This window comes from Corvus brachyrhynchos, unplaced genomic scaffold (assembly GCF_000691975.1).
Source record: "Corvus brachyrhynchos isolate BGI_N302 unplaced genomic scaffold, ASM69197v1 scaffold116, whole genome shotgun sequence".
NCBI lineage: Eukaryota > Metazoa > Chordata > Aves > Passeriformes > Corvidae > Corvus > Corvus brachyrhynchos.
Window position 1 is genome coordinate 12,743,912 of NW_008240221.1, and position 27,195 is coordinate 12,771,106.

Here is a 27,195-nt window from a genome sequence, read left to right on the forward strand (position 1 = left end):
AAGCATTGTGACACCACCACTTGCCTGGGCAGCCAGTGTTTTACAACCCAATGCTTTACAACCCTTTCTGTGAAGAAATGTTTCCTAATATCCAATCTACCGTAACCTGGTGCAACTTGAGGCCATTTCCCCTCACTTTTTCCCTGGCTTTTCCCCTCCACTTGTTTTCTGGGAGAAGAGACTGATCCCTTCTTTACAACAACCTCCTGTCAGGGAGTTCAGAGAGGAATAAGGTCTCCCCTGAGCCTCCTTTTCTCCAGGCCAAACACCCCCATCTCCCTCAGCCGCTCCACATAATACTTGTGCTCCAAGTTGTATGAGGAACCACTTCTATCTACAGCTGTCATGTGGATGTCTCAGGTATCCTAAAGTAACCAAATGGCTGATACCAGATGTCCGGTCAGCATTTTCCTCTTAAAAGATAAACTTGCATAGCCAGGTCCATCAGAGGAAATAAAAGAGTAACCTTTTATAATTTTAACAGGGCGGACATTTCCAAAGAAGGGTCAGACGTGTGTGGTGCACTACACAGGTAAGGCATGTTCTGGATGTTCTCTCGATAGCAACTGCTTCACAATCAAGAGCAATATTCCATTTCAGATGTCTGTTGTATTTTTTGCTTTGTTCTGTCATTCATAGTCCATTGGATAATGTTTGGATGGGTTTCCTGAGTATTTCACTTCCAGCTGAGCTGTTCAAGCTACAGTACCTAGACGTGCCGGCTGGCAGATCTGCCACAGGTAGCTTTCGGTGGTGAGAGGTTTGCAGAAGAAGCTGCAGACCTGATTCATTAAGCCTTTTTACTAGCTAATGTAATCAAGCATGAAGCAGTCAAAATGCTGGGTTCATATTTTTACAGCCTCTGATTTTGACACAGACAATTAATGATTGTATATATCTTAGAAGCATGTGTCCATGTATTGGCAGTAAAATTCATTCCAGATTGAAGAGATCAATACAAGGTCTGTTTAAACACCTGCTTTATGGACTTGTGTGAATCTTAAGTGGTGAGCTGGTTAATGGAGCTGCTTATGCTGAAGAAGAAAATGTTCTTTAAATCAGTTTATGATGTTATGCGTTGTATGTAGTTATATAAGTTGTCAAAAGGATGCAAAAATCTCTGCAGTCCAAGTCTCCGACTGGGAAGTTCCCTTCAAGAGCTGCCATTTTATGAGATATTTTCCTTAAGAAGCCAACATGCAGGTTCTGTAGGGATTGAAGCTTCTGATCTGGGCCTAGATAATGAGGTATTGTTTTCCTCTAGCATTCAGGATGATAGGAAAGATCTCTCTGGTAACTAACTGTTGCTTTCTTTCAGCTTTGTACTTGCTTCTGTTGCTTACTGCTAGAGCAAGATGGGAACATTTTCCAATAAATACAACTAATGAAGTAAACCTGTTTGTATTTTCAATAAAGTTTTTGATATAATTTCAATAATACTACCATTAAAAGGTTATATGAGAGTTAGTGCACTGGCTTGGGGTGTAGGTTGTTTGGGTTTAAGCTCCTGTACGTTAATATATACAGAGTATTTTGATCTAATGAGGATTTCTAGTTTGAATTAGAAGTTGTTAAACACATGGATCTCCCATGCCAGTCTCAGCTCTTAGACATTTCTCTGTAACTTGATATGAAAATAGATGTTTTGAAATTATTTTTGTGAAGATGCTGAAAGATATATTTCTCTTCCTGTCCAAACTTCAAAAGGTTTTATGAAATAAAATTGTCACCTCCCACCCCTAGTTAGTTCAAGATAAATTTAAATGTCAGAACTGAAATAAGCAAAAAAAAATTGAGCCTGGTATCTCCCACAAAGCACATTTTTTCGGATAACTTCAGAGAGTGTGAATGGTAAATGTGAAAAGATAACAAGATGCTGCATACTCCTATTGATATTAGATAGTGTCTTAGATGAGGCTGTCATAACTGGCTTTGACATAAAAGACTTTATAAAAACTCATTAAATCAAGCTCTAGAGTAAGCTGTGCTTTCTCCATATATCTTGCTGCTGGTGCTGTGCAACCTCTCTTGACTCCCAGATTGGAACAGGTATTGGGGAAGCTCACCACCTCAGTTCCACTGCTGGTGCCAGCAGTCTTTGGTGGTAATGTTTTTTAATTGAGCCCATGATTAGTGGATAAAGTGGTTCCTTCCAGTTGTCTATAAAGCATGTGGGTAAGATGACATGTAAGTGTTCAGTTTTAATTTAAAACTGTTTTATCTGAATCCAGTACAGTTTCTTTTTGTACTGATGAGATTCTGGATATGCCTGGTATTTATCTTGGATCTCTGTCTTATTTATGTGATCTTATTAGGCCTCAATGTACTTAATACTTATCCTCACCACACTCTTGTGAGTCCTGCTTTAGGAATTGGGTAGCTAAGTTACAGGGACGTCCACAGTGAAATCCAGAACCTCTGTCTTGACACCTAAAATGGGAGTTAGGAAAAACTAAAGACACCTAGGTGCAAGGACATGATCCAGAAATTCTGCTTTTCAGAGATGCTTAATATTGTATAGCATGTATAACTCTCAAGTTATCTCCATATTCAGCCTATGTATCACTCTGGAGCTGGGCACAGATACCTGTGAGGAGGTGTTGTGGTACAGGAAGTGAGGGAACCATGCAGTGACTTGACACCACCAAGATCCAGAGATTGTTTGGATCCCCAGAAAAGCCTGACCTCACTGGAGTGCTTGGAGCACAGCTCTGAATCTAGGATCAGGCAGAGCAGAGACAGCCCCCTTCAGCCAAAAACACAGCCTGTGGGAGCCCACTTGATGTGTTATAGCTGAACAGTTGTTTCAGACATGGCAAACCTATCCCCAGTTGGCTCTTGCAATAGAAGGGGGTCATAACACTGCTTGCCACATCCTCAACTGCAGCCATTACATTCTTGGGGTGAAGAAAGCTGAAATTTCCCACTCACTCCAGTTTAGCTTGGGACACTCAGCAGTGAAGAGTGCAAGAGCCATGGGCAAGGAAAGGAGCAGGCAAGAGGGTGAATATTGGTGCAGGCATTCATGCAGGGATATGGAAGGAGTTGTAGTGCAATCCCTGTCTTTGGGGATTAATTCAGTACTTTTTTTTTAGTCCTATGATTTTCCCATGTGGTGGTGCCAGCTGGGTAGGCCGTGTAACTTCTTGCAGCAGCCCTTCTGCTCTCATACCAACACACACTGTGGTGATACAGCTCCTTAGCACAAATGTGGTTGGTCTGTGATTGCCTGATGGGCTAGTTTTTTGTACATGTGTAGAAAAAACACTGCCTGCCCACTAATTATTCCTGTCTCACAGGACAGGAGAGGCTAAAATGAGTTTTCTTCTGCCAGAGCAAGTTATGAATCTTTAAGGAGACTCCAATGAGGAGTGGGCTGTGGGCTCTATAGTGTCTTATTTCCCCTCTTGCCTTTGCTCTCGTAGGCATGCATTTACCGTGTGTTGGGGAATGATGGCAGAGAGCGTGGACAGGAAGGGAGTGCTGGCACTGCAGGACTAAAAGGCCTGTAGCAACCTCCATTTGTTAGAAGTAAGCTGTCTGTATGACTTGTCCTGGTGGTCCATGCAGGAAAAGTCCAGAGAGGACCAAAGGCTGAGACCCCAGATGTTTGGCAGAGCTTTAGACTTGTCTGCTTGTCCTCCAGGATTTTATGATTCATCACCAAGGTAGAGATTCAGCAGGGTAGTTTCTAGTCTGACAACCCTGCATGTTCTGGAGGAGTGGGAAGTGAGAACTGGATTCTCCTCAAGATGAAGGAGAACTGTGAGTGAGTTTTACACTTCTGCTGTCAGCATTCCAGCTATTAGGCTGTTACATGTGGCAGCTTTTCCTCTTTCTCTCCTTGATCAACTGGATGCATAATCTCAGGATACTGCGTGGTCTGATTCCCAAAAGCATTGTGATGCCTTTAGGAACAGACCTAAGTTCCAGTGGCAGCAGGAGTTAAGGTGCAGCCTCACTAGGGAGCAGTTTAGAAAGGACCTCTTAGTTCAAGCAAATTGGTTTTAATTATTTTTTTCCCCCGTAGGAGTAATTCCCAGCTGCTTTACAATTAGAGCAGGATTTTTGGATTACCCTTCAAAAGGACCTAATCGCCCTTTCATAAGATGCCTTAGTACCTAACTTCGGTCCCGTAAATCACCTGCTAATTTTTCAGCTTTGCACAGCCTGATTCAAGTACACAAATAGATGTCCAGATCATTGCAGAAGATTAGATAGGAGGACTGTGATAGAACATGAAACTGAGTCCCAGTCTTAGTATATGATGGAAAAATGTGGTCAGATTCCTGTATGCTTATCTTTGTTAACAAATATAATAATTTCTTCTTAGCATCCAGAATCTATGTTGAGTCTCAAAAGTTACCTGACACAATATTACAGTAATGGGATTAGTAGGTAAGGCAGAGCACTGGCACTGAAATGCATTTGCAGCAGCACTGCTTTATGTCATGTTTTTTGTCAGAGATTTCATTGAGCAAGCTTCTGAAAGCCTTTGGCAATCTGCTTACTCCTTCTGTTTTCCATCTGCAAAATGATAGTTGGACTTTGTCTGCCTCCTGTAGAGAGATTGCAGAGAGTTTGAGATACAAACTGCCTCCTTCTTCATGCCTGTTGTAATGGCAACCTAATCTTGATTGGGTCTTCAGGTTATGCTGGGCTATTGACAGTGGTACAAGCAAACTAATTAATCCCGGAGTGCATAAAAGGAATGAAGGCATTTTCTGCAGTTTTGTTTCCTGTGATTTAAATTTGTTGACTCTGGCAATGGGAATTAGCAGTGTAGAATTTTCAAAGATTTATGAAGATGATATAAAATGTGACTTTCAAAATAAAAGCTTCCTGAGGAGGGGTATGCTCTGTCTGGAGACTGTGAGGTAAAACCTGCACTCCAGGAAGCTGAATCCCATTCCCGGTCCTTCTGCTGGATGATGGTATGCCTTCACACAAGCTTTGTGTGTACTAAATCTAAATCTGCTCGTGATGAGAGGGCAGCTTTTTTTCCCAAGTTATTCAGAATTTACATTCTCTTGTGTTGTCCCATGTAGCTTATGGCAGAGCTGAATTCTGAACCTCTTCATCTTTTTGGCTACCTGTAAAACTCTGATTATAATACAATTACCTTTTCTAAGGAACTGATGATAACCAGTGTTTGTCGTGTGCTGGAACTGACTTATTTGAGTGAAACTATAAAGACATAGTAAATCATTAATTATATATTAAACTGTACTTCTCTCAGAAGGTTTTTCATAGACTTTTTAGGCTAGGACTATGGCCCCAAAATTGCACTAAATAGATTTCCAATAGAATAGAATATTTCAGTTGGAAGGGACCTACAATGATCATCTCTTCCAACTGCCTGATGACATCAGGGCTGACCAAAAGTTAAAGTATGTTGTGAAGGTCATTGTCCAAATGCCTCTTATACACTGACCAATTTGGGGGATCGACCACCTCTCCAGTGCTGGGCCCCGCACTCAGTGAAGAAATGCTTCCTAATGTCCAGTCTAAACCTCCCCTGGAGCAGCTTTGAACCATTCCCACATGTTCTGTTGCTGGATCATAGGGAGAAGAGCCCAGCAGCTCCCTCTCCAATATTTCAATACAGAGAAGTTGATTTTTTATTATTTCTTTAATGCTTAAAGTGAAATTCCACATTGAAATTAATGAATACTCCTCCATTTATTTCAGCTGAGCTGTACAAATTAATTCTGTTTTAGGAAGTAGGCTTTTATTTAAAGCAGAACAAATGATGAATTGCTCTTTTCCTAGTGGTCTGAGGACAAATTTGTATCATCTTTTCCCACGTATTGCCAGAATTACTTTATATTGTTCTTTAGCTTTGGCAGTGGTGTAGTGTTGAGAATTATGGTTGTGTCTGTGAAGTTGAAAGCTCTTTATATAACAAAAGCATACTGCATAGATACAGATGAACACTAATGCATAGAATATGCTTGATTTATCATGATTAAAAAAACTATTTTCCATTTAACACAATAGAAATGTAATGCAATTCCCTTGAAGTAACTCTTGCTAAAAAGATCTGCCTATTTTTCTTGGATCAAAGTCAACCCAGCCTTAAGTGTATGTAGTAATAGCCAGAGATTTGTCTATGCTGACATACTCTCAAAAAGACTAATGTAAGTTCACAGTAACTTTACAGGGTGTCATCTGTTTGTCTGTGAGCATGACTGATGTACATCAGCTTTGTGAAAGCACTTTGTGCCAGGTGAGTACAGGAGGATGTTATTTCTCTGGTCCCACTTTCAGAAACATCTGTACTACTCCCTTCAAGTGGGAGCTCTGCATGTGTAGCTGAGAGGAAAATTGAACTAAGTAAGGCATTTAATCAAAATTCTTTGTCTCCAGGAGGCTGTCTAGCTGGTTTTGGAAGAGGATAGTGAACACTGCAATTAGAACTATCATTAATAAGAATTGTATTGTAACAGACATTATAATTGAGCCTTGATTTAAGGCCAGCTAAATCTTGCTTACCTGGAAGATTAAGAATTAAGCCTTTAATGAAGCCTGTTCCCAAGATACAATATACCAGAGGAGTGTGGTGTCTGCCCATCTTTTGGGGGCTGCCAGTTTTTTGTATTTTTTTGTTTAATGCCCTGATTTGAAAGAATGAAAGCCTTTTGCTCTGTGGAGATCTTGGTGGCAGCTAAGCACTTAGAAACATCTTTTTCCTTTGGTGGATCATAACTGCAGAAAGTAGTTTTAGTCCTCCCTGAGGAACATGGTCTTCTGCTGCCCCTTAGAAACAATTTGCAAGTCTTAAATTCTGTCAATAACGGGAGAAGAATTCTCATCTTTGCTTATTAAATATAGATTAGTTATCCCTGGAAGTGTTTCAGCAGTGACTTCGGCCTGATAGTGATGATAGTGATCAGAGTCCAGAAGCAAAAGTCTGAGCAGAAGAGATTTCTCCTACACATTTTGCTGCCAGCTTAGTGACTGACGTCAGGTTTATTACTTGCTCTTCCATTTTGTAAATTTGACAGAAAAAGGGGCTGTGCCTCTCAAAATTGTCATGCAGTTAATGTTTGCAAGTGCAGTGAGACTCACTGTAAGAAGCTATTGATGTGAAAAAGTGATTTAATGAATAAAAATGTTCAGAGATTTGTAAGAAAAAAGTAGCAGCTTCAGCGGCAGAGTGAGTGAGTTTAAACTGAACACACCAGATTGTTGCGTGATGGAAAAGGATCAGTATAATAAACTATAGATCAAGTTTCTCAGTTGCTCCTCCTTTGCTGTGTTGCTGTGTATGGTGCCCATTGGTTCACTGAAATCACTTGTGGTGTTAGATGCTATTTAATGTGGGTAAGTGAATCAGAAGAGGACTTTGAACTGTTTCAACAGTGTTCTTATCGGCAACCTCAGCTGTGAAGCTTTGGTTTGACTAAGAATTGGAAGTCTGTCCCCTTAAGGGTGCTCCCCATGGCACTGAGGTGTTATTTGGACAGCTGCTGATATGCTTTGAGGAAAGAAAGGGAAGGCTTCAGGATTGCCCATGAACACTGTCTTACATTCATTTGGGAAGAAGACAGAATGAGTTTCATTCTTGCAGAGTAAAGTGGATTATGAATAGATTTCTTCAAGATAGCATACACAGACACTTTCTCCCCTGACAGAGACTTCTCTGTCAGCATGAGACATGCTGAGTGATTTGGTGACTGCTAGCTTTGAATTTGGAACAGTTGCTAACCTTTACAGGATTTCCTTTCATGGAGGGATTGTAGCATCATGCTCTCTTCCTATTGTGCACAGAAATGAAACTGCTAGCGAATAATTAAACCTCCTACTTCTACCTCACAAAAGCCTTGAAGAAGTGGATTTCAAGATATTTAAAAAAAAAAAAGCTCACAAAGCAGATTATCTAAAGTACCAAAGAACTAATAGCCTCTATTCATCAAGTTTTTAAAAGCTCAGAGCTGATCCAAAGAAGTGCTATCTTTTAGAAAATTAGGTTGCTGTTTCAAACAAGGTATTTTTGCTGGACCCTCTTTGCACTTATTTTCAATGATCCCAGTGTGCCCTGCTTACAGCTCATACCTGTATTTGAGGACTTAGACCTGAAAGATTTGCATCAATTCTTGATCATTGGAATTCCAGGTCCTTACAAGAATGACATCATTTTCTAGTAATTTATGCAGCCAAAAAGCAAAGAATTGTTGAAAAAACTGTGTAATGAATAGTATTTGTTAATGTAAAATGTACAAATGATCCTACCTCAGCCAAAGGAGAAACTTGTCAGCTGGCACCAGTGATAGGCTTGTCTCCCTTTATTGACAAAACAGAACTGACATCACCGTATTTACCTAATTAAGAAGTCTAAATTGAGAGCTTAGTTACCTTGGGTTACCTAAATAGTTAGATTGTGGATATGCCTCTCTTTCTATTGATTAGATAAAGAGCTTAGTACGGTTCCCAGGTCAGGCAGCTCAGCTAGGCAGGGAGTGTGGAAGGGGGAATATTTTCTAAATTAGACAACACGTGGTGTCATCCCTCTGCAGTGGATGCACGACAGGGACACATATAATACACCTCATCGCAGGTGTGTTACCTGAGTGGATGCTGTGCAGCCGGAGATCTCTGCAGGCTTGTGATCTTCAGCACTCACTGTGCTGGTCCAAGTGCTGCAGGGATGTGTATGGGAGCTCCCAGGGAGGGCATTGCCAAGGAGCTCACATGGTCCCTGTTTTTGGCGCTGGGAAGCAGCTGAGCAGGCGGCTTCGGAGGATGCACGCTCTGCCGCGGGAGGCGGCGGCTCGGTTTGGCAGGAGTTCTGCTGAGTCTTGCTGAACCAGGGCCAGGGTGGGGGGGCTTTATATTGAAAGCAACATCTCTCAGTTGAGACATATTATTTAGCTTTACTTACTCAAGGGCATTGTAAATCTTCCTTAATTTTTTTTCCACAGGACTTCTGGCAGCACAAGTTTGTACTCCCTTGCACACCACTCAGTGTGAGGGATCTTAAATGTTTTAGCCATGGTGTCATCAGGCAGAGCCAGAGGATCTTTGTAGCTAAGGCAGCAGGTCCATGTACTTACGCAGTGTAGTCTTTTATCTCCCATCCAACACCCTGGGACTTGTAAAACTCAGTGTTACATCAGTGGTTGTGAGGTACATTTGATTTCTAGATCTCCCTCCGTCTCTTCTTATGATGTCCCGTCTGGTTAGTCCTTCCAGATATTTCCCATTTAATCCTGCACAGTTACTTTGTTCTTAGTTGTCTCTTGCTCTAATTCACTTCCCTTTGCACATTTAATGATGTGACAACCTTGATTTAGCAAGATTGTCTTCTCTTATTCTGTTCTCAGTGAGAAATGAAAGACTTGTTTTCTGAAGGTGGTTTCCTGCTGGACAGAGGAAAAGACCTAACAATTAGTTCATTTTCCAGTCGGTGATTGCTACAAAAAAAGATGCTCCTGGATGCATTGGTTTTATCTAGTTTTTAATGGCCAAAATGAAAATGCTATTTTGCTACTTCCTAACCTGTTGAAGTTGCTGGTGTTGCGACTTTGAAAGTAGCAGCTTTCTGTTGAAATTTTTTACACTGCATTAGGAAAAAAAACCCCAAACACAAACCAAACAAGTAGTTGTTTGGAAATTACACTAAAATACTATATAGGGATTACGGTTGTGGGAACTTACATTTTTGTTCTCTTCTGTGGATAAATTTCTGGTTTTGCTACAAGCAGGGATTTTCAAGGAGAGAGGAGGGCATCATACTTTTGGAGATCCAATGTAGCATATCTAGAACACATAAAAGAAAACAGAAGGTGAGTCACACAGTGGACAAGTTTCTGAGACATCGTCATCAAATGTTGCCATTTTCAGACTGGAATGTACAATTTTTAGCCTGAAGAACTGAAATAAATTATTTCATTTGTAAAACGTGTAATTTCTTTCCCAGAGATTTTGTTTTGAAGATAGAGGATCTGAGTCTGAAATTCATAGGCTGCTGCCAACTCCATATGTATATCATAGGATCATGGGTTGGAAGGGACCTTAAAGATCTCCACTTCCAATTCCCTGCCATGGGCAAGGAGACCTTCCACTAGACCAGGTTGCTCAAAGCCCCATCCAGCCTGGCCTTGAACATTTCCAGTGTGTGGGTGTGGGGCATCCACAGCTTCAGGGCAACCCATGCCAGTGCCTCACCACCCTCACAGGAAGGAGTTTCTTCCTTACATCTAATCTAAACCTCTCCTCATTCAGTATAAACTGTTGCCCTTCATCTTATCACTACAGGCCTTGGTAAAAAGTCTCTTTGTCTGTTTAATGTATTGAAACTTATACAGTAAGGTGTCCCTGGAGCTTTCTCTTCTCCAGGCTGGACAACCCCAACTCTCTCAGCCTGTCTGCACAGGAGAGGTGCTCCAGCCCTCTGATCATTTTCGTGGCCTCTTCTGGATCCACTGTAACAGGCCCATGTCTTTCCTGTACAGGCGACCAAAGGACTGGATGCAGTAGTGCTTCCAGGTGGGGATCTCATGAGAGCAGAGCAGTGAGCGAGAATCACCTCCCTTGACCTGCTGGCCACGCTTCTGATGCAGCTCAGGGTGTGGTTGGTTTCTGGGCTGAAAGTGTGCATTAATGGGTCATATCCAGCTGTTCATCCACCAGTGCCTCCAAGTCCTTCTCAGTAGGGCTCCATAAGCCGTTCACAGAGACAGTCTTTTCTGCAGTGTCATGCTGAAACACCTGACCTTGGCTTGGGCTTGAGGTCACTCTCTGGCAGTGTCTCTCCACTGATGAGAGCAGGAGCTTCTCTTCTGTCACTCTGCCTGGGTGACTAGCTCCCCACACCCTTGTGTCCTGCAGTGGCCAGCTGGCAACAACTCTGGAAGACCTATGGCTATGTCTGTCCCACTCTGTCAGGGGAGTTCCTGGAGGACACAGACAACCCCATCGATAGCTTTCAGTTTATTCTGTCCTTTGAATTTCTTCTGCCATCATTTGCACCTCATCTTCAGTCAAATAAATAGCAGGGACAGGTTCAGACACTTGCTTAGGTCAGTGCACAGCACAGCTGAGGGCTGTCATCTGACTGTGCCTGTTTTGTCATGTCCTCCCTTTTCCTGCCTGGAACTCAAGAGTCCTGACCTTTTATATCTGAACACTGAGGACTTCCAGAGCCTGTAACTATAAGAAGTCATTGGAACAGGGTGGAAATGCCTCATTACAAAATGATCCTTACCTGTGCCATTAAGACTTGTTCTGTGTGAAACCAGTTACAAAACTCATCTCATTTTCAACATTTTTTGCAATCCCTGGCTGAGGGTGTGGGAGTTAATGCATATGAGTCAAATGCAAATTCAGAGTTGATACAGTCATGAAGAACTGCCATCATTAGTTCCCTGTGGACAACTTAGAAAGCTGAGTCTGATCAAAGGGCTACTCACTTCATTCATAAATTGCTTTGGAAAAGGGAAACCTTTTGTTTGTTTACTCCGCTTTAAAAGACAGGGACATTCAGAAGGGAAATGCTGTGTCCAGGGAACACAGCAAGCCTCCTGAAAAGCTGAGGCTAAAAATTCATGGGCTTTAAAATTCCTTATCTGTTACATTTACCTATCTACTTATCTATTGCATTACCCACCTATATATACTATATATAAGCTATGCCAACTCTGTAGAAGAGCTGTTTCTTTTTTTTTCCAGACTTCAAAATGTTTACCTTTTGAGAACAAACTATTTAAATTAAGATAAATGGTGGAAAATCATGATGTACTTTAGTTTTTATTAGGTTTTCTGTCCTTCTCTGACCAGTCTTGATTTGATTGGTTATATAAGCATTGTAGACAGAATAAGGGCTCAATCCTTCCCTGCTGTAAAGAATAGGGGACTTGATTGTAACAATTCACTGTATTTCAATAAAGTAACTAATGCTTGCAGTACACTGATTCCCTAAAACTGCAGAGCCATTTCTGAAGTGTTTTCCTAAGACTTGCTATTCAAAGCTCCTCTTCAGATTCAAAATTTTCTAAAACATTTGGGAAAACAATATGAAACAAAGTAGGCTGGACCTGAGAGAGCGTGGAGCTATAAACTCAGGGGCCAGAGGTGATGGAGAGCTGAGGAATAATTTGCCTTACAGCAAAAGAGCAGTAAAATCTTGGGCTGCGATTTTTCCCTGCAGGAGTGTGAGAAGAAACATTGACTGATTGCAAAGCACCTCCATACTGTAATGGAGTTACACAAGCTGTAATCTTTCTATTGTTCAGTCTGTCACTGTAGGACTGGCCCATTTGTAGGCTACAAAGCATTTCGATGCTGACAGCTGTATGAGGCAGTAAGGGACAGTGTTGGCCATTGTGTTTATAGAGGGCTGAGAGATAAGAATAGCTCCCAGTCTTCTGTGCCTGCCACATTCACTTGAGATTTCAGACACCTCTGTACGTCTTGTGGACAAGTAGCTGTGTTGAAAAAGCAGGGGGCACTAGGGCAATACTTATCTTAGCTCTTCTTTTTCCCTTGAGAAACTGATGTACAATGCAGGCCAAGAGGGTGTCAGCTGATAAAAGTCAGACAAATGCAAAGTGTTCTCTGGGTTTGATGTTGAGGAGCCTGCCATCCGAGGGGAACCGGACACTGTCTGGCACACCATGAATAAAAGAATATCCCCAATGTGCCCTTCCACTGCACCCTCCTGTTGTTCTCTTACTGTGCATAGGACCACCCTTCTTCTTCTTCTAGTTTTTCTTCAATACTTCAACAAGTTGTAATAGACTTCTAGAAAAAAATTTCTAGTCTGTTTGCTTTGTCATATGCAAGTTTTTATTACAGTTTTCAGTGTTACTCATTTTGCAGTTTCTTAAGCACTTCCTAGCAGTACATTAAGCTGGGACTTGTTTTCAGATTGTTTCTCGGAGGATGAAGCAGTGGAGATTTTTAGCATATCCAAGAGTGCAGTGCAGCCCTGATTTGAAAATGTTTCTTATGCTGCAGCATAATTGCTTATCACAGACACTGAAGGTGGTACAGTGTGAATAGGTAGGGCTGCAACAGGAGATGCAGGGACATTCCCAGCTATTTCCTCCTGCCTCTGCATCACTCTGTCCTGTGTGTAGAAATGTTGCAGTGGCTGCACTGTGAAGTGGGCTGAAAATCTGATATGAAAGAAAAACAAGTTGGAAAAGGAGGGAAGAAGTGTTTGTGAAGGACATCAGGACAACAGGATGGAAGTGCAGGGTGATGCAAAGAGCAACAGCCACGCTTGTGATCTGGCCCTGCTGCAGGCCTGGAGTTTTGCAGTGGTGTAGGGAGCCAGTGGTTGTAGAGAAGAGAAAAGAAGACTTGCCTGTGGGAACAAGAGAGAGCATTTATTTCTGCTTCCTTCTCACATTCCGGTCTGGTCCAGCTTCCCAGTAGTGCACAGTTTGGGGACCCTCCCATAGCAAACTCTCACTCTCTCCATTGCAATAATGTACTGGGACAAATTTGTCTTGTTAGCATGGTCCATATGGATAACACTGCTGTGATGAGGACTCTCTAGTGGTGCTGTTATTTGTTTATACAAGTGATCTCAGAATAAATTTCCTTGCTTTTTTTTTCCACAAGAAAAGAAGACAAAAAATTTTCTACTTGAAACTTGGTACTAAAGAACATTTTTGGTGCACAGTTATTTAATGGTGGGTGGACAGTCATTCTAGGGCTGAGATTGTGGTGCACAATGAGAGCATTTTACTTTGAATAGGGAGACAAGGGTCTATACGTGGGGAAAGAATTATTTTTTAAAATATATTTATTAATGCAGTTTACATGACTTTGTTTAAAGGAAGTATTGTTGCCCTTCTGCTGAGCAATTTCAAATTTCAAACCTTTATAATTAGATTCTTATCAGAAAATCAGTCAGTGTCACTAGCCAAGGTAACTTCTGAGCGTGAACTGTATAAACCTGTCACTGAGCAGGGTTCATCAGAACTAACATTAGCTCCTGATGAAGGTAACAACTTGGATGTCACAGGCACTACCAGGGTGAAGTATTTAAAGAACCCAGCTTACACTGAAATAGTGACAGTGCTGCACAAGATAACGTGACTATTTTTTTCCCCCACAAAAAATTCATGGCTCTTAGGTTAAAAGTCAAAAAATGGTTTTGCTGAACCTTCCTTTTACTGCTGCTTGTGAAGCAGCATTTGCTAATTTAGAAATGCTTCCTTTGGCCAAGCTGAGTGAGGATGGATTTGATGACTGACCCCTCATATGAGGAAGGTACTTAGGACCTTTTTATGGGGGGAAGCCACAACCCATGGATGCTTTTCTCTCTGCTGTTTGCCAGAGAGCTGGGGAAACAACTTAGGAAAAAAAAAAAAAATCAGCATACCAAATATTTTTTAAACTGTGATGCATATCTTATACAACAGAATGCGGTATTAGCTTAAATATGGGATCAAAACTTATATATTTAAGGTGGATTAGGGTGGATTCTTACAATTTGTTTTCCTGTTTTTAGATGTATTTGAGGGAGACATCTCTAATACAGGTGTATGTGTGCCACAGTATAAAGATAGTATAAGTATAAAGACCTTAGATTATAATGTTAAAAACTTCAGGTCAAAGTGAGTGTGGGTTTTTAGTGTTCAAAACATTTTAAAATAAATTCTGACTCTTGTTTTGTCTCAGTATTACAGTTCTGAAATGTAATGTGTTGTACCTTGTTCAGCTGGTCTTTTTCATCTGTGTTTTTGGTGAGTAATAGTGACAAAATTCTGATTTAGGCTGGCATAGAAATGGAATAGACTATTTCAGTTGGAAGGGACCTACAACTATCATCTGGCCCAACTGCCCGATCACTTCAGAACTAACCAAAAATTACAGCATGTTATTAAAGGCATCAGCCAAATGCCTTTTAAACACTGACAGGCAATTTTGGGGTCATCGGTAGAAACTCTTGTCAAACTGGCTCTCCAGGAGTAGGTATGTGGATGGCTGGATAATGTTTAGAGAGTATCATGAGGTTTTCCATCATTATCTACAAGGAATTCATGGTACTTTGAATAAGAAAAAGATACAAAATAAACATGCCAGTGGATATAAAATTGGCTTTTTGAATAGAGGACTTTCCAGTAGACCTTAAAATGGACAGCCCCACTATTATTATGTTTTTATCAGTGTAGAAAGATATCAAGGTGATAAAAGTTAACAGATATATGCTAAATAAATGGTCTCATCCCATAGGTCATTGATACACAGTAATAGGGATCACTGTGTAATATTGTCACAAATAAATAACGGGCTTCAGTTTCTGCAGAACTCTTTACAAACTTGAAGATGGAAGAGCAGAGTGACACCTGTGCTTACAGATAGGAGTGCTTTGTCATGTGAGGCAGTGACTTTGAAACAGACTTGGGGAGTGGTGGTTGGTTATCAGCTGAACACATGTTCTGACCTGTTCTTTGGCCAAAAAACTGACTGCAATCTGTGAATATATAAAAAGGAGCACTGAGGAGAAGAGAGGAGGGCCAAAGGTCTCACACAGATATTTCAAAAATAGTATGCTCAGTCTACAATGCTGGAAAGAGACGTGAGGGTGGTAGAAGTGCTGGGAGACCTTTCTGAATATAAAATGCTTAATTTATTCAGCGGGGGTTGAGGGGTGGTTTGCTACTTACATGGGAATAAAAAATTGATAGGACAATTGAATCGATCTGTTAGTTCACCAAGAGACATAAAGATATCATAGCTGGAAAGTGAAATTTTGCAAGTTCACCTTAAAATAAGGAATACATTTGAAATGGCACCACTGATTTATAAATTAGGACCAGTCAATAATTGCAATCACTTCATAGCCCTGAGAAATCTTTAAATCAGCTCTAGTTCAAACAGGAATTATTTTGTGAAAATCCTACAGCCTCCATTACAGTAGGAAGTCAGAAGAAAAAATCGCAAGGATCACCTCTGGCATATAGGTACATTAATTAGTTTTGTCATGTATTTTGGAAGCTTTGGTTGTATTCTTTTCCTTGTGTAGATTCTTTCTAGTGGCTTCACATCCTTCCTAGATTCGTGGCCTTTAGGGCTGGGCTGGCAATTAGTCCAACTCCCTGCATACCAATGTTTGAACTTGAACTCATTTGTTTCCCTAGGTTTAATCATGCCAATTATTATTCTTCTTCTGCATTTCATTTTTTTGTGTGTCCGGACCTTTGATACCTTTGCCTGTATAGATGTGAACGACAACTACAAAGTAGTGTCGATCAAAATGTTACCTGCTTTTTCAGCTTCTGGGTGATGGTCAGATAAATCACAGAATCACAGAATGAGTTAGGTTGGAAGGGACCACAGAGGGTCATCTTGATTCAACTTCCCTGCTCAAGCAGGGTCATCCCAGAGCACATAGCACAGGATTGCATCCAGACATTTCTGGAATATCTCCAGTGAGGGAGACTCCACAGGCTCTCGGGGCAATCGGTTCCAGTGCTTGGTCACTGCACAGTAAAGAAGTTCTTTCTCATGTGCCTCAGTTTCTGCCTGTTGCCTCTTGTCCTATTGCTTGGCATCACCAAGAAGATGCCCTCCCATGAGTGGAATTCACGGACAGCAGAGGACAGTCACCATTTTGTACGAGATGCTCTGTACTGTGAAGAATGAGCTGGTACAGCTCTGGAACCATTTGCGTCCACTTGCATTCTGATCACCAGCTTGCACTGGACATCCTTAGAACTGGTCACAAGTAATTGAAGTGTATTAAAGGGATATTAAAGAAACGCTTGATCAATTACAAAGTGTAGGATCATGTTTCAAAGTAATTTTCCATGCTTAGCCAGAGGTCTTAATTATGTTTTTAGACCACTTTGGTTGCAACAATTTTTATTAGATAGTGCTTATTTTATATGAAAACCAAAATAGCTGCATTGAAACAGATGGGTGTTTGACTTGAAGGTATTCCTTTGATGTGGGGATTACTGGGCAGAAACTTTGGATTGGTGCTGGGAATCTGACCAGACAGCTGTAATGGCTCTTTCTATAAAAAACGGTGAGTACTAGACATGCCCAGCAGACGACAGCAACACCTACAAGGAGGGAGGGAGAGTTCCAAGGAAATCTGCAACACACAGAAACATCTACAGCTCAGGAAGACTGACAAGCCATCATGCTGCTCAGGGTAACAAACACTGTTTGCATAAATCCCCTTGCAATCATCACGTCTCATTTCATTGACATCCCACTACTTTCTGCTTCTTTAAAAGCTTTATTTGATTGAATCTTTTGGAAAACCCTGCCTTATCAATATAGTGCAGGCAAAGCAAGTTTCAGCAGCAGCTGTTCTCGGGAGTGGACATTGGCCATTTGCAGGCCTCTCCCACTGTCAGCTCTGCCCTGTTCTGCAGCAGGACTTTTTGACTCTCGTTCTGCCGTGTGCTCCTGCCCACAGGGTGTGTGGTTATGAGGTTCTCCGTGTCACACATCAGAACTGTGTTGTGTTACAGGAAAACCCAACATTGGCAAACAGCGTTCATAGTTTGGGCTTTAAGCATACCTCAAAGACATCTGTGTATGGGAAAAATAAAAATAGCCACACTGGAAAGAACACGGAAACATTCCCTACAGAGTGATTGCAAAATAAAATGATCCCATCTAGAAATACCATGTGTACCTTGCTCGGAAGTTCACCTTGATTTTTAAGTCCTGCTTACACTGGAGGTGATTTGGGGACAAATTCTGGGGTCACTAGATGATCTGTAGTGGTATAACTGCATAGAGAAGTGCAGGATTGGTACATGGCTGGGGCTGTGTGGGCACAGCAGGATCCTGGGACTGCCTGCACATGCCTGGGCAGTGCAGGTGGCAGTGGTGCAGTTTGTGCATGGCGATACTGAGCACCTTGATGCCTTTCCCAGTGTAAACCTGCATCATAGACATTCCAAGGAACAACATGGATAGCCTCTGTTATTGGTAAAATACAGCCTCATCCTGTGGATAGTTTGGGTGTAAGAGTTTTCACCTGATTTTGTAACAGTTTCGTTCTGTTTACATATAAAATGCTACCTACTTTGTATATTTTCTAGACCTAGTGATCAAACCAAATACACAACAAAAGCTTTGTGAAAGATGTCACAATTCTCATCTGGTAATGTCACACAGCAAAACTCCTCAAATGCAAATTCACCTGTAGCCCTGATTTTGCTGATTTTTCTTGAAGTATCTGTTCATTATTTTCATTAGAACGCAACTCTTCTTGTGTTGGAGTAACCCTCAGAGATTTTCATCATGCTACTCACAACTGACATAGTGAGGTTAATTTTATTGAATGTATTTGGTTCCCTGTACCCCAGTGTTCATGATTCATCATTTCTTTTGTGAGTGAATAGTGAGATAATGAGATAGCAGGTTGACAAGGGCAGAAATACATTCAGGTTTAAAAGGACGGATGTGCCTTGTGAGCAAGTTCAGCCAAGTAGGATGTCAGTCTGTTCCCTGGGGATTGCCAGGTCAAAGCTGACTCAGAATTAGTATTTATGAGTACTCCATCAAAATATAAGCATGAATAATATATATGATAACTGTCTCATTTACACACATCAACTGATATATTCCACTACCCAGTATCTGCACACCAAAGCTGAGAAGAACGATACGAAATTTCAGTATCAGAATTATGGCTGCCTGCTGTGATGCAGTGTGAGTTCTTCATAGTGGATAATAAAATACATGGTTTTTACTGTGTGGACATGATGAACTTTGCAATGTTCTGACTTGTCTATTTCCTCACTTTTAAGAGTTGGGGGGTTTTTTAAGTGTTAAATGTCAGATGTTTTTGAACAGCTTAGGAAGTTAAACATTTAAAAGAGACGTGTGGGCTTTGAAGTGATGGTAATTATTGTAACTTTGTGATAGTTACACTTCATGTCAGGGGAAAACGTAAGAAAATATTTAGAGCTGAAAAGTTTTAAAAATAATTTTGTTGAAATCAAAGGAGTTTGATGCCCAGGTGAATTTGAAATGCCCACAGTATGACCTACTGCATCTTTAGACACCTAATTATCTTCAAATATCTGCCCTTTATGCTGTGTTTATGTGCAAAAAATGCTCAGCAGTGTTAATGGTTGGACTCAATGATCTTAGAAGTCTTTTCCATCTTAAATGATTCTGTGATTATGAAACCTGTGCCAATTGTCATAGTGTTGTGTTTCTGATATGGGTGTGTTGATGCAAGCATTGCAGAGGTGTTGGGAGAAATTTGTGTCCTCAACCATCATTTTTATATAATAGCAAGTGTGTATGAGACCAGATATTACATTCTCCTGTCCTGGTAGGTGTGACATTTTTCATCTGGTTGCTACCTACTGCATTTTGTATACATTTTCAGTTTAAAGGAGATTGTGTGAGTGGCTCTGCAGCAGGTACCGTGTGTTTCTCAGCTTTTACCAGACTTTTTGATGTTATGAATCATGGAGACAGGTCTGGCCACATTAAATGAAGATTAGTCCCATTTGGCTTGCAGTTTTAAGTACTTGCTAGTTTATTTAATAAAGATGTTGTCTGCCTTCTGTTATGTACATGTGCGTGATTCTCAGGTGTAGGAGACGTGGCACGTTCAGCCCCTGGCTGGGGAGGCTCTGCTGGGTCGGAGACAAGCACGTTCCTGTTCTCCAGCACCCCAGGCTGTGTCTACATTACAGCTGACAAGGGCTGGGAGCAGGAAGGTGTGTGAGCCCCTGCTCCTGATCACAGGCTTGCCCCAAGGCACGCTGCAGACTGCCCCTGCCGTGTGCCCGGGGCCTGGCAGAGTTCTGAACTGCCAGGCAGACTTAGACAGAGTCCCCTGGGCTGTGCCCGGGGTTGCACTTGTGTTTCACTGTCTGAATATAGAGTAAGTCTGATCCGGAGGGCAGCCTTGGGGTGACCCCGGCATGCAATGTGGAAATACCCGAAGTCTCAGAGCATAGACAGCTCCCTAAGCTGCAAAGTTAGGTCGAAGATACATGGCTACAAAGGAAAGAGAGAGCAATTTCAGCTGAGGAAACATCCATGACCTCGATATGCCCCAGCCGTGATTTTGTAGCTCTCCACTGGTGTTAATCCATGTTGGCTCAGACCCCAGCTGGGATCAGACAGGTCAGCGCCTGCTTAGAGATTTCTGACTGGAGAACAGAAACAGATCTCAAAACAGAAGGAAAAGAATGAAAGGTTTTTAGGATTAGACTGAGAATGATTACATTTGTCTTGGCAGTAGCAATACCACACACGGATGCACTATTGGGGAGCTGCTTCCTGGCTGCACCACGCAAAGTGCTCAGCAGCACAAAGTGCAGCAGCATCCAGGCTGCGCATCGGAGCATTCGCTTGACTCGCAGGTCTCAGTGTGGCTCTGGAGCCAATCCCAGAGCTTGCTACTGGCCTCACAGGGCAGTTTATCGCATCTTCTTTTTAATCTTACTTTGGGCAGACTGAGAACCTGATGACAAGAATGTCCAATGCATGATTTAGCTCCTGCAGATGGTCAGGACATGCCTGTCTTAATTTCTGGCATGTACAGGCCAGAGGGAGAAAAAGCAAGGCGTTTGATGGGCATGGCAGAGTAGTTGCAAGGAATACCCTCCTGGTACTCTGCAATGCAATGTGAGAGTCACAGCAGGTAAACAGTGTTTTATCTGTGAGGACACAGGGTTGTGTTTGCTTTATGGGTCTCCTTAGGGCTACGTAGGAAGAATGTTCATCTACTTCTTGAAGGCTGCATGTTGCTGCTGTTTGTGACATTTGTGGAGTTACGTTACTGATTTTATTTTCTGAGGAGAAGAGGTAAATAGAAAATGATTCATTTGTACACCTGAGCATGCCTTGGACATCAGGACATTGAGGCATTAATGCTCAAAGTGACTGAGAAACAGAAGATAGTTCATTATTTAACATCCATCTGAAGAGTTGTATTTACTCCTGTATTACGTAACTGCTTTTTCAGACAATTTCTGTGTTTGTCCATGCATCTCTGACTGTGCTTCCAGTTATTCCAGTAAACATGGGTGTGTAGGAAGAAGGGGAATAATTGCTTTTGAAATGGTTGAAAATAATGCAGTTATAGTCCTGTAATCAGATGCTTCAGGATGTGGCTATTTATTTCACAGTTCTGCTTGCTAAAGATCTATCCTGCAGTGATCAGCCAGTGGCAGTTCTTGGGCTTCAGACAGAAATATTCAGGAAGGCAAAGTTGGGGAGATCTACAGATTAAATTTATCCACAGCGGTAAACTGCTCTCCAGGGTGAGTGACACATTTAGCTCTGGAAAAATAAGGAATGAGCTAGCCAGTTATCACAACGAAACAACCATTTTAATGGTTCTTTGGTTACCTTCAGTGCAGATGCTTCTGAACAAAGTTCTGCTCTCAAATGTCCTCCCCACTACTATAGAGTTGGTTTTTTTTTATAGCATTGTCATTGTTTCCTGGAACAGAAAAAGGAGAATTTGATTATGTTTGTATTGTAGTATCATTCAAGAGTTCCATTGTGCTTAACTGTGCAAAAAATGGATTAAGAGAAACTCTTATTCTCAGACAGCTGAGGAAGATGAACAACAAAAAACAGAGAAGGAAGGGAGACAGATACACACATGTAGTACTATGATATTTACCTTATGTTTTCAAAGGCAAATAAAGTGAGAGGCATCTCTCAGCCAAATTACCCATTTAATAACTAATTTTCCTGTAATGTTATGACACGTTTGGGTGTTGAGGAGAGATGCTTACAGAGTGAGGTGACCTCAGAGAGATGGATAAAGAGAAAACGTTTAGAGCATGGAGCACGAGAGTCAACACCTCCACCGGGTCTCCAGGATCACTTTGTTTGTTTTGAACATGTTTTAACCCACGGGCAGCCTTGCCTGGGCTCACTTCAGAGCGAGGTGGTTATTCTGTAGAATGTATAGTATGTCTGCACTGCTATTAATACCCCCGGGGAAAGGGAGGCGGGCATGGCACAGGACGTGTGAAAAGACATCCTGTGGCTTGAGTCAGCCCTCCTGTCTGCCGCCTGCAGTCACCTCGGCCCCGGAGCGGGATAATAAGCACTTCAGGCAGAGTCTGGCTCCCCCCATTTAGTCTTCCTCCACTTTCAGTCTGTAAATATTTGTCCTGTCCACATCTATTGTTGGCACAGAGACGTCGGTAGAAAGTTCTCTTAAGCCTTTGCTTGCATATTTGGCTTCGGGCCAGTGAAAGTTAAACCTGATCGTCTTAGCCTCTCACTACCCCTGCTCCTTCTTTTTTTGCCGTGGTAAATGATGACCCTCTTCGAGATGGGCTGGATTTTCCTGGGGGCAGGTTGGCATTCCCCCAAGGCATACACATTTAATGGCACAAGTAAACAGCAGGATAGAGGGGTTTTGTTCCCTTTGTACACACGATCTAATTCGTTCCTTGGCACTTCCCCCACCCATGGGGAAGGATGGCTGTCTCTCTATACAAGCCAGAGTTTGATTTATTTATTTTTTGCCTTCCTTCCTCAAGCTGCCTGTAGCAGGCACACCGAATTTCCAAAAATGAAGGTGTTAATACAAGTATCGCTTACTGCCCCTCCTGTGACATCCATGCCACTGTTACCCAAAATGAGAAGTGCAATTTGGATGAGTCAGGGAGTCTGGCCTGACTCAGACTAACTAATGTAGGAGTGTCTCGGGGTCATTCATGCTTCTATTAATATAGGGTCAAACTTGAGTAGGGAGCTCTGGTTTGATTTACCTATAGTTAGCAATCTATGCAATGCAGCAAACCCAGCCAAAAAAAACCTGGCTCAGTTTTCTCTGAATTTGTGTTTTAAAAAAAGTACAGTCATTATCTTAAGGTAATGAAACATGTTCATTTTATACCATGCTCAGCCAACACACTAATTTTTATGTCATGTTCTGCTGTTGCAGTAAAAAGTGTTGAAACCTAACTATTTTTGTGTCTCATACACGTCTATTTTTTTGTCACACAAATTAAATCACAAAGATCTCTCTTGTATTGTGGTCCTTTCAAAGTGAATGTGCAAGGACACTGAGAGAAGCTCTATCATTTCTCCTTCCTACCCTCTCAGTAGACTCTTGGTACAAGGACAAACGATGAAAATGTTTCTTACTGTTAAGAATAAATTGTGGGCATATATTCTCATTGTATCTTTTGTAATCCCACCAAGGTTTATTAGTCCTGGGTCTAGCAGAGTAATTCCATATTAGAAAATCTTTGTGGTGCAAGATTTAGAACGTGTTTATTTTCTGGCCTCCAGGAAGGTAAATTGTCTTTAAATACAGTGAGTGAGAAAAAAAATACAGCAAGAAATTGAATAGACTATTTACGGAGCTAGGGCAACTGTGTAGGAGGATAGAAAATAGCTATAGGAGAGTGTATGATGGGAAAACCCTGTGTCCCAAGTCTCATATCTCTGGAATGGGTCAGTGAGAATTTCTCCTCGGGCGGTACGAGCTCGCATTGCTCTATTGACCTTTCTGAGGTTCAATTGATTTACTCCAGCTTGAAACCTGACCTTTTGTGTCCAGATAGCAAGGTGGCATAGAACTTCTGTGTCCAGATAGCAAGGTGGGAGAGAGCAGAGCAACACTTCCTAATCTCCACAAAGGCTTCTGAAGCAGATAAAAAAGCAGAGCCCCTGCTTTGCATTCTGTAACACTTTAGCAGAGCCTACAGGATGTGAAGCTGCTCTGAACAAGATCAGAACAAGGGTTACATGTTCCTGTAACCTTAAAAATACAGGTGACGCTGATTTGTGTTCTCTTCTGAGCCGAAATGACTGAGATGTAAGCAACCAGTCTCTCAAGACTGAGACTTGGCCCAAGGCACTCGATTAGCACTGTCACCACAAAGACAGAAATAAAGATCATATCTGGGCACCAGCCTAAAAAGGTTCTATGGACTGTTAAACCAATTAGGGATCAGATAACATGTTCTCCCAGTCACTGGGATGGAGTCTGTCTGCCTTAGAGTAAAAACATAATTGTGCCATAGATAGAAATGCTCACTGTCAGCTTCATGTCATGTGTGAAACTCCGTGTTCTTTAATGGCTGTGCAAAGCATTAGACCATTTGAAAAAAAATACAAAAGTCTGTAGTTTAAATCTTCCTCCCCTTTTTATTGAGCAATACGAAGAGTCAGCACAGGTCTTGGAGCTCACCCAGAGGAAATTTGGTCTTTGACTTGAACATGCACAGTGCATCCCGTTTATCAAACTTGGAGGACAAGACAAATATATTTTGTCTTATAATGCCATGTTAAATGACAGCCAGATGTCATGCTCTCAGCCTGTGAAACATTTGTAGGAGAAATCATCTTAGCAGCATGGCAAACAAGACCTTTCTGTGTTTTGTTGTTTGGTGGTTTGTTTTTTTGTTTCACTGCTAGGCCTTCACCTCTAGGCATTATTAGATTACTACGTAGAGAGCATGACACAAAGCTCAAGCTGATGTGAGAAAATAGAATTGTATTTATCCACACATGCACCAGCTCTGAAGAATTGATATTGCTTGTGTGTTTGTTGGGTGTAGATATGATCCACCTTCAGGCTGCACTACAACAGTAAGTGCATCACTGCACAAGATTGCAGGGCCCCCTGTGATCTTCCTTGCTGATAGGATTCTGTAATTTCCTCTTCCTTCCCATACTTCCAGTCTTATTTGCAGCAGAAAGACTTAAAAAAAAAAAAAAAAGAGAAAATATGCTATTGTTGGATTTGTAGTCAACAATATCCTGGGAAAAGCAGCATTGGCTGTTCCACTGAAAAAGTTGCTACAAGATGATGTCATCTGGCAGTAGGGACCAAAACAAGACAGGGTGTTGCAGCAGCTAAAAATGACAATCTGCAATGCACCAATATTTAGGTTTCATGGTCCTACAAAGGAGTTTGGGCAAAGTGATGCAACTAAACACTGCTGGAGTTCTGGCTGCTTGCAGGGTGCACTGTGCCTGTATTAAACACATAATTTGGTGTAACAGAGGTACAAGAATATTACACCTGAACAGAAAGAGACTGTTCTATTTGCTCCAAAAATGACTTCTCTGCTTAATGCAGTGTTGCAATCCAAATGCATGTGGCTACAAATCACCTTTTTTTTTTTTTTTTTTTAAATATTTTTATTTTCCATGCTAGCAAAAAATAATCTGTTGATATTTAGGGTGCCTTCTCAGGCAGGGGAAACTATGCTGTTTCAACAACTATGCTGTTATGCTACTTTCTTTTAAACCCTTGGGAAACAATGATGGAAGATGTATTTCTGAAACTGTTTAGCAAAATGTTGATTTGAGATTTGCTGTCTCGGGGTCTGGTGTCATGATCTCCAGAGTCGGGTGTTCAGATTTTTGCTGGGAAGGCTGTTTGTGTTGTGCCCTTAGTACTAAGGGCAGATCACAGAAGGGCTCGCTGGGTCATTTGTAAGCCGTGCAAAAATTGATATTCAAGTTGGTTTTTTTTCTTGGAGAGTTGGCTGCTAAGTAGCAGCCCTGCTGGGCTTTGAAATGTGTGGTCACCTCTCCAAGAAGGCTGTGAGCAGCAAGTAAAGAAGTGAGGATCCATAAGGACAGAAGGCAGTATTTAATCCTCGTGCTAGAAGACAAGCACTAGGCCACACAGTGCACAGGCAAGGCAGATGATGTTGTGACTGAGGAAGGCAAAGCACACAAAAATTACAGAAATATGCACAGATCAAGAGTTGAATTACCAGAATTGTTACGGCTGTCTTAGACTTTTGATACAGTAAATATTATAATAGCTGCAATTTTCCATTTTATTTTCTTTTTTCTTGGCAAGTGTTTTATGACACAAACAGCCAGAATACTTAAAAGTCTGATGAATGATTTCCAAAGACCCAGTATCCTGGGTGATTGCTGCCCTTGTGAGCAGGATCACTGAAACTCCCTGTGCAAGCAGCCAGTAAATCAGCAGATCTGTGTGTAAGCATTAAAATGGTTCCCAAAACTGAGAGAAATTAACTGCCACAAGCCTCTTTTTTTGCTGTGCAAAATGGGAAAACAGAAGCAGCAGCTTAAATGAATGGAATGTGTACATGTTCCATAACGTTAGATCTTATGGATTACTGAGTGAGCCTGGTTACCTGGTTCGGGGAGATCTGTTAAATTATTTTTAAAAGCAATGTAGAATACCCAAGTGTCTGGGTGAATGATTATTTTAGGCTAGATAACTGTATCCCTCTCACATAAATCTCAGTTCCTTTGATCCAAATTTTAGGTCAGTTCTGCCTTTCTTTTGTCTGGCTTGGCTGTCTGGATACTTGAATTTTATCTGATATGCCTCCACTTCAGCAAGCTTCTTAGGAATTTAGACTTTTCTGTTTTCCTTTTGTATTTGCTCCTTAATAACTCTGGTGTCTTTTACTTTGGATGTAGCTAAACAATACTTGGTGTTATGTAATTGGAAAGGTGGTGATGCTCAAGAACTCCTTAGACCTCATCAAAGCTGAATTTTAAATAGATTAATATAGATTAAATACTAGTAATCGGAAAACTAAGGAATGGACTCTCACTAGAATGAATTTCAGATGAGCATAAGCCTTTTCTTTTTATTATTTTCTAAAGCAAAATGTTTCATTCCATTCAGCCCTGAACTGTATTTTCTCTGGAGTTTTGAATTGAACAGGGCATTGATTATCTTTTCCACAGAAAAATTTTGATACTGTGGTTTGAATGTTTTTGCCATTTGACTGCTAGGAACATATTTTTATTGACTTCACATAGTAATTTGCTCATATAGATGCTACTTCTTCAGTTACACATGCTGGGATTATAAAAGATAGTGTGACCTGGGAGAGAGCACAGTCTGGTCTACAGCAGTCCCTGTGAGTTATGCAATGTATGCACTATCTCAGTCTTTGCTTTTACAGATTATAATATTGCACATTTCACTGTAGAGTCTGAAATCTTCAAGCTTTTCATTGTTGGTGTAGTAATACATTTGTTTATGTAGTGCTTTGCTGTTTTGTCCACACTCAACTTGTGTTGCTCTCCACTCTGTTGTGCTGTTGAGGTATTTTGGGCAATGTTTATTTCTGTTGTTTGTGTCTATGGACTGACTGCTATTTCTATTTGTAGTATCTACACTGGCTTAATTTACAATATCTTTTATTTGCAGCAGTCCTGAGTGTGGAAATACTTTTGCTTTTGGGAAAATGTTATGGTCTGTGCAGTCCATCCTCAAACTCCCACTAAAGGCAGTGAGGACAATGTAGGGACAAACCCTGC

General features: G+C 41.3%; 1 protein-coding gene across 1 annotated transcript in view; it reads left to right on the plus strand.

The window, feature by feature from the left end:
• The first annotated feature begins 345 nt into the window (after positions 1–345).
• FKBP1B (FK506 binding protein 1B) overlaps positions 346–27,195 on the plus strand; it is a 41,795-nt gene continuing 14,945 nt past the window's right edge. The window contains exons 1-2 of the mRNA XM_017744923.1: positions 346–360; positions 485–532. Of these exons, the coding sequence (XP_017600412.1) occupies positions 346–360; positions 485–532 (63 nt within the window). The remainder of the gene's footprint in view (positions 361–484; positions 533–27,195) is intronic.